At 40.0% G+C, this 12,414-nt stretch overlaps 1 protein-coding gene and 1 long non-coding RNA gene across 2 annotated transcripts; both read left to right on the top strand.

Moving 5' to 3' along the window:
* Window positions 1-290: 290 nt before the first annotated feature.
* Window positions 291-7,432, top strand: LOC143099247 (uncharacterized). Its single transcript, XR_012981443.1, has 3 exons — window positions 291-464; window positions 5,075-5,123; window positions 7,352-7,432. It is a non-coding gene; the product is annotated as an uncharacterized LOC143099247 (long non-coding RNA).
* A 29-nt stretch (window positions 7,433-7,461) lies between these two features.
* LOC143099246 (uncharacterized) lies at window positions 7,462-12,176 on the top strand. The gene is made up of 10 exons (XM_076262340.1): window positions 7,462-7,544; window positions 8,065-8,176; window positions 8,335-8,456; window positions 8,728-8,778; window positions 8,882-8,992; window positions 10,192-10,269; window positions 10,361-10,590; window positions 11,592-11,766; window positions 11,887-11,998; window positions 12,107-12,176. The coding sequence occupies exons 1-9, from the start codon at window positions 7,487-7,489 to the stop codon at window positions 11,994-11,996; spliced, it is 1,047 nt and encodes a 348-aa protein (XP_076118455.1). The 5' UTR covers window positions 7,462-7,486; the 3' UTR covers window positions 11,997-11,998; window positions 12,107-12,176.
* The last annotated feature ends 238 nt before the right edge of the window (window positions 12,177-12,414 follow it).

The following is a 12,414-nucleotide window of genomic DNA, read 5'->3' as shown; positions in this document are numbered from 1 at the left end:
TTGAAATGGTTGATTTATGGTTATGGTTGAAAATGTGTTGGTGAATCAACCACTGAAGAATTGAAAGTTGAAAAAATGTCATTGAATCAACGTTGAATTATGGTTGAATTTAATGGTTGAATTGCAAACATTAGATCAATGTTTAATCAATGTTAAACAGATTAGGCGGGAGGCACGAGGAGTGGCGGTTACTGCTAGGTGAGACCATTAAGATGAGGGGGTTTATATATTTGTAATTATTATATTTTTAATTTAACACAATGCTTGGACGAATGATTGTGATGTTTTTTTTTAAACATGTATCTTAGGTTATGTGTGTAACCTGTAAGAGAACAAATAAAAAACAAGTAAGAAACAAAAAACATTTGTTTGGAACGGTCCATATCAGTTTCTAGCTGCTACCGTTAGACCTGCAGTTAGCCAGCGCCATTTCCAGTGACTGCTCATACCCACTCCTGCTTGTGGTAAGTTTTAACTGACTTATGTTTTTAAAAAAAATATATAAACATGTTGTTTGTTTTGGCACTTTGTCGTTAAATGGAAACGTTATCACTCAATAAGGGAATGACCATGATTGATTTATGTGAATAGTGCTAGAGCTAGTTAGCTAGCAGGTAACGCTAGCTACAATTTAAACAGTTGCTGTAGTGACAACAAGTCAACGATATTGTTGCAAAAGTGCGAGCCGAGTGTCTCACTAGCGAGGAGGGGATCAGATCCGTAACGTTTCAAAGTTCACAGAAAACTTGTAAAATGTATGCGTCCATAAACTACAGCAACCGTTCAAATTGTACCTAGCGTTAGCTGCTAGTCTAACTGCTGTTCGATGAGCACATCCATTCCAAGCAAGCACGGCAGCGAAATGAGATCTGGCTGCAGCCTGTGACGCTATCACGCTATGACGCCACTTGCCTCGCCCGCTGGCGAATCACGGGAGAGTTTCCTCGACTACTTCGCTATGATGACCACGCAATTCGTTTGCAATGTTTGTTTATGTTCATGTATTGTTACTTTACTGTACACATTTAATAATTTAAACTGTTTTATACCATTTTGCAATAAAAAACCCCGCTATGTCAAGTTAATGCATCGTTAATGTCGCTGTCCGATTTGAGTCTACCATAAACATGAGTCGCTCATCCGCGGACAATTGTTGATCTACCATGGTGGCTTTGTGCCGGTGTATCCCACAAGTACTTCCGGGTCAAATCGATGTTTGGGTTATTTATTTGTACGAAATATACCAAATAGTATACTAGATATGTATGAATATAGACCAGTGTTACTCATTTGGCGGCTCGTCAAGCTATAATTGGTGGCTCGCATGGTAAATTTGGTTTTACTCATTTTGAGTAGGCCTAAACTGTTCGCCAAAGGCCATCATCTCTGGCCCCAGCTTGATAAAAATAAAAGTAGGCTCTGATTTAGCCTAGTCTACTGTATGACTTCAACGAGGTGATCTTAAGTTTCGTTCTGCTTACAGTAACGTTATCTCACTGCCACTGCAACGCTTTTGAATGCAATCCGCTGCCCTGTTTATAAATGCTACAGCGGACTTAAACTGCCACCTTGTGGCGATAAGTTGTAATAGCCTACATTTCACGCAGCTGCATGTATCACTGAAAGCGCGAATGAAGTGGCCACTTCTAAATGGGACCCACTGTATGTGGTAACTACCAGTCAATACATTTTTTCAAATGTGCTTCATAAACATACAATATTGCACTACAAAAACGCAAACATCTGAATTATACTTCACCCAAATACAGTAATGAAGGTGAAAGGAAGTTATTAAGCCTTGGTGCTTCCTAAAGGGGGTATTGTCAAATACTAGCCTACTATTAATACCCCTTACCACTTCAAAAGGTTGTTAACTCAGCTTAGTTAGAGTGGTCTGGGGGCATGTTCCCCCAGAATTTTTTTTTTTAAATAACCCCTTAAATAATGACTTCAGGTGAGTTTTTGGAAAGAAGCATTAACCCTTTGAGACCTTGAATTTGTCATTGTATCTATACATCCTATATCTTGTTTTTGTTTATTTTTCAGAACAGTCTGGGATTTGTACCCATCTTGCATAGCTTATGTCTCTTATGTCAGCCTTTATATCAACGGGAAACCATTTGTGTTTTTATGGCACCAGGAAGCATATCAGTAGAAATAACTTTTCATATTTAGGTGGGATAGATTGGAATCTTGAAATATAATAATCTTGATGGTGGGATATTCTATGGCTCACCAATTTACGAGATATATGTACTGAGACAAATATTTTATTTATTAGACTAATTGCTTTATTCACTTGAGTAGCCTATTGTCACTTGGACCAAGAATATATATATATATATATAAGGACAGCAAGTTCATTATTTTGGGTTGCTATTACATTATGGTGGTTGGCAGCTCATTGTCTGCAGCAGTCCTGTATCTTTAGAAAAAATGTATGTGTAGCATACTCGCTCAAATTGATAACACTCATTGATAATAAGCTAATTTTCATTCATTGTTGACAATGTCCATGGAGGCTCAGACGGGTGTCCCGGGACCTGATGAACACGCTGCTAAAAAGCACAAACGAGTGCGAAAGTTGCAGCCGTGACGACAGGGAAAGTGCGGGCAGCCACGAGAGTGATTGGTCGTATAAAATGAACGTTGCTGATGTCTGGGTTACACAAAGCTACAACAACACAATCATTATGTTTTCTTAATGACCAATAGTTTAGTTTATAAGTAGGCTGATTTACAAAATGACAGTTGAATGGAAACCATAAACATGAGTCGTGCATGCGCGGACAATTGTTGATCTACTCTGGTGGCTATGCTCTGTTCCGCACCGGTGTGCCCCACAAGTACTTCCGGGTCAAATCCATGTTTGGGTTATTTAACTTACGAAATATACCAAATAGTAGGGCTATACTAGAATGAATATATATAAACAGAAATAGAAGCGGCTAATGCTACTGCAAAATTATTGTCTTTTCCAACAATAATCAGTAAACTAAAATGATTGCAGGTTGATAGGAAATTAAATTCTTCCGGGTCATGACAAGGCTACAAGTTTCAACATAGCAAATTTGATTGGCTGTAAACAACAGCTATCAGCTGCTGAGTAACAGGCACTCCCACAGACCTCAAACTCAACTCGTCTTCCCCAGAGTGAAAAAAATAGGCCAATAATAATAATGATAATGATAATATACACTAGTTACTATCATTAATAATAATGTTATCAATTTTATTAGTAGTAGGCCTATCATAATCATACAATTTATATACTAGTATCTTATTATGATGATGATTATCATTAGCCGTAGTATTAGTATTATTAATATTAGATATCTATCCATCTATCTATATATCTAATATGAATACTATACAGCTAATGATAATGAGCTAATATTCATTCATAGTTGACATGGTCCATGGAGGCTCAGACGGGTGTCCCGGGACCTGATGAACACGCTGCTAAAAAGCACAAACGAGTGCGAAAGTTGCAGCCGTGACGACAGGGAAAGTGCGGGCAGCCACGAGAGTGATTAGTCGTATAAAATGAACGTTGCTGATGTCTGGGTTACACAAAGCTACAACAACACAATCATTATGTTTTCTTAATGACCAACAGTTTAGTTTAGTTTATAAGTAGGCTGGTTTACCAAATGACAGTTGAATGGAAACCATAAACATGAGTCGCGCATGCGCGGACAGCAATTGTTGATCTACTCTGGTGGCTATGCTCTGTTTACTGTCTATGTGTTCCGCACGCGATTTTTTTTTGGTAGGTGTGCCCCACAAGTACTTCCGGGTCAAATCGATGTTTGGGTTATTTAACTCACGAAATATACCAAATAGTAGGCCTATACTAGAATGAATATATAAACGGAAATAGAAGCGGCTAATGCTACTGCAAAATTATTGTCTTTTCCAACAATAATCAGTAAACTAAAATGATTGTAGGTCGATAGGAAATTAAATTCTTCTGGGTCATGACAAGGCTTCAAAGTTTCAACATAGCAAATTTGATTGGCTGTAAACAACAGCTATCAGCTGCTGAGTAACAGGCACTCCCACAGACCTCAAACTCAACTCGTCTTCCCCAGAGTGACAAAAATAGGCCAATAATAATAATAATAATAATAACAACAATAACAATAATAATGATAATTGATAATGTTATCAATTTTATTAGTAGTAGGCCTATCATAATCATACAATTTACTAGTATTAGTAGTATTTATACTAGTATCTGATTATTATGATTATGATTATCATTAGCCGTAGTATTAGTATTATTAATAATAGATATCTATCTATCTATGTATCTATCTATCTATCTATCTATCTATCTATCTATCTATCTATCTATCTATCTAATATTAATAATATTAATACTACAGCTAATGATAATCATCATCATAATAAGATACCACCTAAGCCATATCTTTTCTGAAAGCATATACCCTCAGGATGAGATCGATCCAACATGGTCTGACATATCCCACCCTTACCATTATTAATATTAGACCTGCATCCATCCATCCAGACATTAATGAGGCATTGGGAAAAGGAGCAGTAGCCCCAGGCCCTTGCCACTAGGGGGCCCTGGAGCGGTAGCGAATTGAAATGCTTGCTTTTGTCCTATAAACCCTTATTGAGTGGTAATGTTTAAGTTTGTGGGGTGTGTGTGTGTGTGTGTGTGTGTGGGGAGGGGGTTATGAAATTAGACGTGAAAATGACGGGTCTAAACAGTGTGGGTTTAGTGATATTTACCTGATACTAACAAAGTTATGAAGTCCATTAAGTCCATTACTGCTGTCATATAGTCTATCCCTGTGTTCCAATACCCATACTTCCCGTACTTACTATTTAGGCTGCATCCGAAGTGAATGGAGCTTATAAGTACTGGAAGTATAGGTATTGCCTGCTTGATTCAAATCTGTATGACAATATGGCCGCACATACTTCTAGAAGGCTTTGTGCTTCATCAGTGCCTCAAATTTTTACTTAATCTACTTAGCAGAAACAGCTTTAATGCAACAGTTGTTTGCAGCACATTGATTTTCTCTCTTCTCCTTTTCAGGATCCAAGACAAGCAGAGTCACATTTATTGCTACCAATTAAATACAAAGGTTTGTACTCTGGTGACAGCATCTGCATAATGTCTTCTTATAGGGCATCTTGTAAAGCTAAAAGACGCAAAGTCAAAAAATTAGTGAGGGACACAGAGCAGGATATTCTGTTTGAATATAATTTATCAGCTGCTAATTCCAGTTTTGAAACCACAAATCCTATCACAATCTCTTCTGAGTGCCAGTTAGATGGTTTCCCAACAACTTCTGACTTCTCACTAAACAGACCACTAGTCAACAGTGATCTGCAGGAACATATCGACTTGTGCACTGCACAGATAGATTCAGATTTAGATTGTGAACCAGTGGCTGACGAAATTGAACCTGAAAGTGACAGTGACAGTGGCCCTGGCAGTGATGATGATGAGCCTAATGAAGACTTCTTAAAAACAAGCTTAAAATATTGGGCCACATCCTATTCTGTGTCTCTTGTTGCACTGTCCTCTTTGCTCTCCATCTTAAGGGTGTTTCACCCCACCCTTCCCAAAGATGCAAGAACATTACTTGGAACACAAGCAAGTGTGCCTACCACTAAAATAGAAGGCGGAGAATACTATCATTTTGGGATAGTACAGGGAGTACTTTCACGGTTGCAATGTTTGAGTTTACCAGCAACTCTGACTACTCTTGTTTTACAATTCAATGTGGATGGTCTACCTTTATTCAAAAGTTCAAAGCTTCAGTTCTGGCCCATACTTGGGTGTCTGAAATGTGACTACACTAAGTCCCCTTTTCTTGTTGGTATCTTTTGTGGTGAAGGCAAGCCAAAGAGTCTTTCTCAGTACCTTGAACAATTTGTTGGAGATCTTAAGAATGTTCTGAGTAATGGCATTATCTATCTTGACAAGCAGTTTGAAGTTCTGGTTTCCTCTTTTATTTGTGATGCTCCAGCCAGAGCCTTCGTTAAACAGATTAAGTCACATAATGGATATGCAGGATGTGACAAGTGTTTTCAAGAGGGAGTATGGCGAAACAAAATGACATATCCAGAAACCAAAGTGAGGCTAAGGACAGACGACAGTTTCAAGGATAGGGTTGATGAGGAGCACCACATTGGAACCAGTCCTTTATCTGAGGTGGTTAATATGGTGTCAATGTTTCCAATAGACTACATGCATCTCAGCTGTCTCGGGGTAACTCGAAAACTTTTGAATATGTGGTTAAAGGGGAAGAAGACAACAAGGCTTCCGTCACACACTGTAGGGACAATTTCTGAGAAACTCCTCAAGCTGCGCTCCCACATGCCCTGTGAATTTAATAGAAAACCAAGGGCACTAGCTGAACTGGATCGGTGGAAAGCCACTGAGTTCCGTTCATTTATGCTTTATTGGGGCCCAATTGTTTTGAAGGACTGTGTTCCAAGTGACATATATGACAACTTTATGTTGTTTTCCGTTGCCATGTATTTGCTGCTTTCCCCAGGTATTTCTGAGGAAATGCTATCTTTTGCAGAGAGGTTAATGGTGTCTTTTGTTCAGCACTATGGGCAGTTATACGGAACAGATGAAATTGTTTACAATGTACACCAGCACATTCATTTGGCTGAGGAATACAAGCACTTTGGCTCTCTTGATAGCATTTCAGGATTCCCCTTTGAAAACTATCTGGGACAAATTAAGCGACTTGTGCGCAAACCACACCAGCCTCTACAGCAAATAGTTAAAAGGTTATCGGAAATTCCATATATTGAAGCACCAAATCCCAAAAATGAACAAATATTACACAAAATCCACACTGATGGTCCTTTGCCCCACCAGTTCACATCCTCTCAACAGTACAAGAAGGTTTCCACTAATCAGTTCACTTTATCAACAAAGGTGGGAGACAATTGTATTGAAGTGGCAGATTGCTTTGCGTTAGTGGTGAATATTCTGAAGTCAGATAAAGATGTATATGTCATGTACAGAAGATTCAGAAACAAACAGCCATACTATATGTACCCCTGTGATTCAACGTACATTGGAACACACAAGGTCAGTAGACTTGAAGAAAACGCAGGGATAGGCAAACTAAGCTGTATCAAGCGAAAATGTCTTTTTTTCCCAGATGGAGATGGTGGCATAGCAATACCACTGCTTCATCATGGGATGATGTATTAGTAGGGGTTCTCAAGGCCGGGGGAGGGGGGGGGGGGGGTTGGGATAACTAGTTCCATTTAGTTTAGTTAATTTAGTTCCTTTTCAGTTGTTAGGACATGGAGTAGGGTATTTATTATTTTTTCTTTAAAGATGGATCAGGTGCTGTACTCAGTAGTACAATTCCCTAATGGTGGGACGGCCATAGTTCTGCAGAGCTGGCTGAGAGGTAACACACTGCTATGGCCACCCAAAAAAATTCCACTTGCAAAGGCTTTGCAACAAAGGATGGAGCCAGATAGTACATGGATCACCTACAGCGATGTCCGCCAACTAATTACATGTCGTGAGTATGATCTGTGCAACCCATATGCAAATTAATGGGAAAACTACACACTAAATATACACACTACAATTTACTCTTGAAAGTTGCCCATTTTTCATTTCTCTCATACATAATATACATACATTTAGGTATGGTATAAGATGTATAGGTTTTGCTACAGCCAAAATGTATCTATATGATGTTTGCTAGATATATGACAGATGTATAAGTAAGTATAAGTATAAGTATATATACTCTTTTGATCCAGTGAGGGAAATTTGGTCTCTGCATTTATCCCAATCCGTGAATTAGTGAAACTCACTCAGCACACAGTGAACACACAGTGAGGTGAAGCACACACTAACCCCGGCGCAGTGAGCTGCCTGCAACAACAGCGGCGCTTGGGGAGCAGTGAGGGGTTAAGTGCCTTGTGACAGAAATGAAAAATGGGCTTGCTGACCGGAAACTTCTCAAGTACTAGTGACTTGAGTTTTAAGGAAAACTGTGGGAAAATGGTGTTGCTTTCCTCTGCATTCTCCAGAAACATATGAAGAAGCCAGGCGAGGAGAACACAAGTACAACACCACATTGTGTGCAACCACTGAGATTGAGTCAGAGGAGGAAAAAGAAGAACGGGAGAAAAGGAAATCAAAGTAAGTGATGTTCACTGGAAGTTACTTCTGTCCCCTCACAATTGAACTAGTTATCTATTATTATTTATAATAATTAATAGTAAGGAGGTCACAGCAGCATTATTTTATCTTGACTTTGGCTTGATATAAAATGGACTGATGTGTTTATTTTTATTCAGGCCAAATCCACTGTATATGGATTCCGACTCTGATGAGCCATCTGGCGAGGTGAAGAAACCACGGGTTTTACGCCCGCCTAATGTCAGAGTTCCAGAATCCTGGTCACAACTGGCAAGAAATGGTAGGTCACATGTATTTATGCCCTGTAACTGACCCTACCTCTTTGTATCATACAACACCATGTTCTATTCTCTACACCTAACTAACCTATTCATTTATCATGTATACAAACCTTGCTGCCCTGTAACTGACCCTACCTCTTTGTAACATACAACCCAGGTGGCTCTAAACAGCATTGAATTGAATGTATTGTAGAATTAGATCATGCTTTTAGGTTGAGAGTTGTGCAAAAACTAATCATGTTTCACACAACTGTTTTGTCCCTTTTGCAGATATGTTTGCAGGTGCCAGTGCATCAAATGCATCAGCACAATTTCACCATGGTAAGCTCTCAAATAATGGCCAGTAGTCACATAAGCCTCTGTATGCGTCTTTTGTAAAATAATTTAATTCACTGACTTTTGCATTCCTTATTGTGTGTGTCAGAAATGATGGCAGCATCCGCCGGCGGCGCTGGGCCGTACCACCAGCTGCAGGTCCCACAGAAGGAGGGTGGCGCTGGGCCGTACCACCAGCTGCAGGTCCCACAGAAAGAGGGTATGATGCCATACTTCCAGCAACACTTTTTGTACAGCCGTGGACACAGAATTCCACAATGAAATTGACATAGCATGACAGATGAGATTGGCTGAAATTCGGGACGCTTTTTTTTTTTCGCGGGGGGGGGGGGGGGGGGGGTGTAGGCCTACAGCGAATTTTCAAACCTGTACCAAAACACGTTTTTATTCAAACATCAAGTCTGCCTCAAAATAGACAGAACAGAGTTGACAAAACAGAGAAATCATGAACTCAAAATGTCATTGTGGGAAAAAAAAAAAAAAACAATGACTGCGTAAGAGTGCAAATCAGACCTTTCAGAATAAGGATAATAGCCTATAACGCTAATAACAAGCCTTGCCAACATTATGGGTCATTAAGTAAGAATACAAAATAATTGTTAGATTAAGTATATTTGTGTAACGTCGGCGCACAAGACTGTTAGCGTTCGCGCAGGGCATCCTGGGACACGAGAGCGAACATTTGGGGGGTTTATGTCTGTATTTCTCCTTAGTTTTGAGTGTAATGTTAGCGTCTTTATTGTGACATGTTTCCCTTTTAGTTCTCCCTCGTGTGTGATCCTTTTTGTGTGGGGGGCTGCGACCTCCCCTGTATGTGTGTAGTGTGTGTCTGCTTGACTTGCCCCGTGTGTATTGTGTTCTGTGTTTGGTCGGTATCCCTGCTCTCGTTCTCAGTTAATAATCCTTTTGATTGGCCAACTGTGTGCTTCGCTATCAAATCGTTACGTAATGTTAAAACGACATTGACATTAGGCCGAACTTCCGACGTATTTTTTATTACACACACGCTGGCTCTGCCTGCTGCGCTGCCTGCACATGCAATGTCCTCGGCTTCGCGAAATCAATGCATATTCGCGCCTAATTATAGAACGTCAAAAAGAAACAAAGTAGCCAGACTGCATCCAGACACTTAGCTGCCATAGGGGGCTGCATGCAGTCGACTCATCCTCTCTACGGACAGTTTTTAATGTTTTTCAGAAAATAACTACTCAGTATTCTGATTGAGTATAATTTTTTTTAGGGCAGGATTCGGGATTCGGGACAACTGCTTGGATATCGGGACTGTCCCGAATTTTTCGGGACGTCTGGTCACCCTACCTCCTTTGGTAGCTGACAACACAATCTGCCCTCTCAAAGTTGATGCTTCCCAATATATAAATTAATATCTTTGTTTTGCAGGAGCCAGTATATCACCGTATGGGACCATGCACACCCCATTTCGTGCCCCACAAGGTGAAAATGGGCAGCTTTTGAAAGGCAAGTCTATTAGAAAATGTTGTGCTATGTAACCACAGAAGTATTTTGCACATTTTTATCTCATGACAATTTGTTTTTACCCTTGTTTAAGACCTCGCCATCCAAAAGATGACAGGGATGCTTGCCGAAGTGCTAGTGGTGGTGAAGGAACTTTCACGAGATGTGCAGTTCATCATGGGGGAAATGGCTGAGGATAGAACCCCAGCTAGTGGACCAGCCACAAGCCGAGAGCCGTTCCCCGTCCAGCTGCCCATCACAAACGAGGAGGACTTTAATGAGGCCGAAGCCCTCTTAAAAACAGAGGCAGTCCGACAAAAGATGGTAATTTGTTTGATAAACTGAGCTGCATAATGAGACATTCTGCATATTAGGCGGGGCCTTACCAGGTGCTACTGGGCCTTACTGCGCACCCTACCCCATAATCCAACAAAACCAATTGTTTTTGAAAGGTCTGACCATGCTGAACATTGATCAGAATGTTAAGTAAGGGATAATGTATAGAACGCCGGTCATTATCGGGATTCGCCTTGTGAATCAAGTAGAAAGACTTTACATTTTGGTCTCTACTATTTAGGGAAAGCCAATATACCACTCAAACCTTACATTTTCTGAAAGCTTATGTCCTCTAGATCAGTGTTTTTCAATCTTTTTTGTGCCACGGCACACTTTTGACACTTAAAATGTCCCACGGCACACTAACATCCTGTGTGAAGAAAAAATAAACATACCATAGCCTAAAATTTCAAACAATACACAGATATGGCCTTATTATGGCTTCTATGCAAGACCTGGTCAATAAAACAAGCGCCCTCTGTTTCATTTCTAGGTGACTATATCTAATTTAATTGTTGTTATGAACTGGATATGTGATGATTCTGTGAATACTAGATATGGGGCCCCCGTTGTACAATGCCTGCATACCACAAATAGTGCAATCATACAATCAATGAGAGCATGTGGTTATAAATTCTTTGATGCAACAGTTGCTTTTCTGGACCAGTGAGTGACATTTGGGTAATTTTCTGCGGCACACCTGATGATCTCTCACGGCACTCTAGTGTGCCCCGGCACAGTGGTTGAAAAACACTGCTCTAGATGTTATTAAACATGCAAAGACAGATGTTACACCTTCCCCTAGCTCATGGAGAGTCATGTTCCTGTAAAGGATTTCCCAACATTTCTACATTTCAACATTTTAACATTTCACTGTTTTTTATCCATGTTCCGCATGGTCGGACCTTTAACACCAGTGTTCCAATTGAGTTACATCAACAGGCAAACTGGAATTGTACTTAAATCCATTTTTCCTCACATCTCAATAGATTGTCCGCTTGGCCATGGTGGGAGGCACCAGCTCGACCTGCATGATAAGGAGGATGCTGGCAGCAGCCTTAACAAACGGCCTGGCCTGTAAATTTAGTTGGGCAGGGAAAGCATACAAACACAGTGAGGCCAAGCTGCCATTTAGGGACACTTGCCTGCAAGACTGCATGTTTGGTGAGTTTAACTTAATATTCCTTGTGCTGTTTTCAGCTGGCAACAAGTTATTTCAACCCAACTATTGCAATGAGTATCTTATCATTCCTTAAACAACCATTTTGGATTCATGTCTTTCAGTTGCTTCTCGGCAGTGTGACAGGAAGCTCACACAGCAGGCCTTCAGTGACATCGTGAAGAACTGGCTACGTTACGCCCCTTGGCGTGCAGGAGGCTTAAAGAAAAATTAAATGTAAGTAAATTTGATATTCCTAATATTACTAAATAGCTGTTGCATAAGTTGCTCTGCAAAATGTTTCATCGTGAGTGCTGACATGTTGTCTCTGCTTCTCTCCCACAGTGTCCTCTTCATATGTGCTATGGCCCTGCACACATACAAGCCCACTCACACACACACATAGCATCACCCCCTTGTTCTTCATGTTTTGTTTGTTGCATTAAAAAAAAAAGAAAAAAAAATCTTAAAAATATCTAATAAATGTTTTTATCCATATAACTAAATGAATCCAAAATGTGTCTGTTGTTATTATACGGTTAGTCCTATTGTTGGTGGCAGTCTTAGGCCTACTGCTAAATAGAGTGTATTTTCAATGGAGGTTGATGTTGATTGTTCTGCAAGATACAATGCCCATCACTCATTTTAATATA

This window comes from Alosa pseudoharengus, unplaced genomic scaffold, assembly GCF_046254945.1.
Source record: "Alosa pseudoharengus isolate Yale_2024_CS ecotype anadromous, Long Island Sound unplaced genomic scaffold, YU_APseudo_1.1 YU_APseudo_1.1_scf_257, whole genome shotgun sequence".
NCBI classification, from domain to species: Eukaryota; Metazoa; Chordata; class Actinopteri; order Clupeiformes; family Clupeidae; genus Alosa; species Alosa pseudoharengus.
The sequence above is the reverse complement of the archived record's forward strand: the minus strand, read 5'-3'. Positions and strand labels throughout refer to the sequence as shown.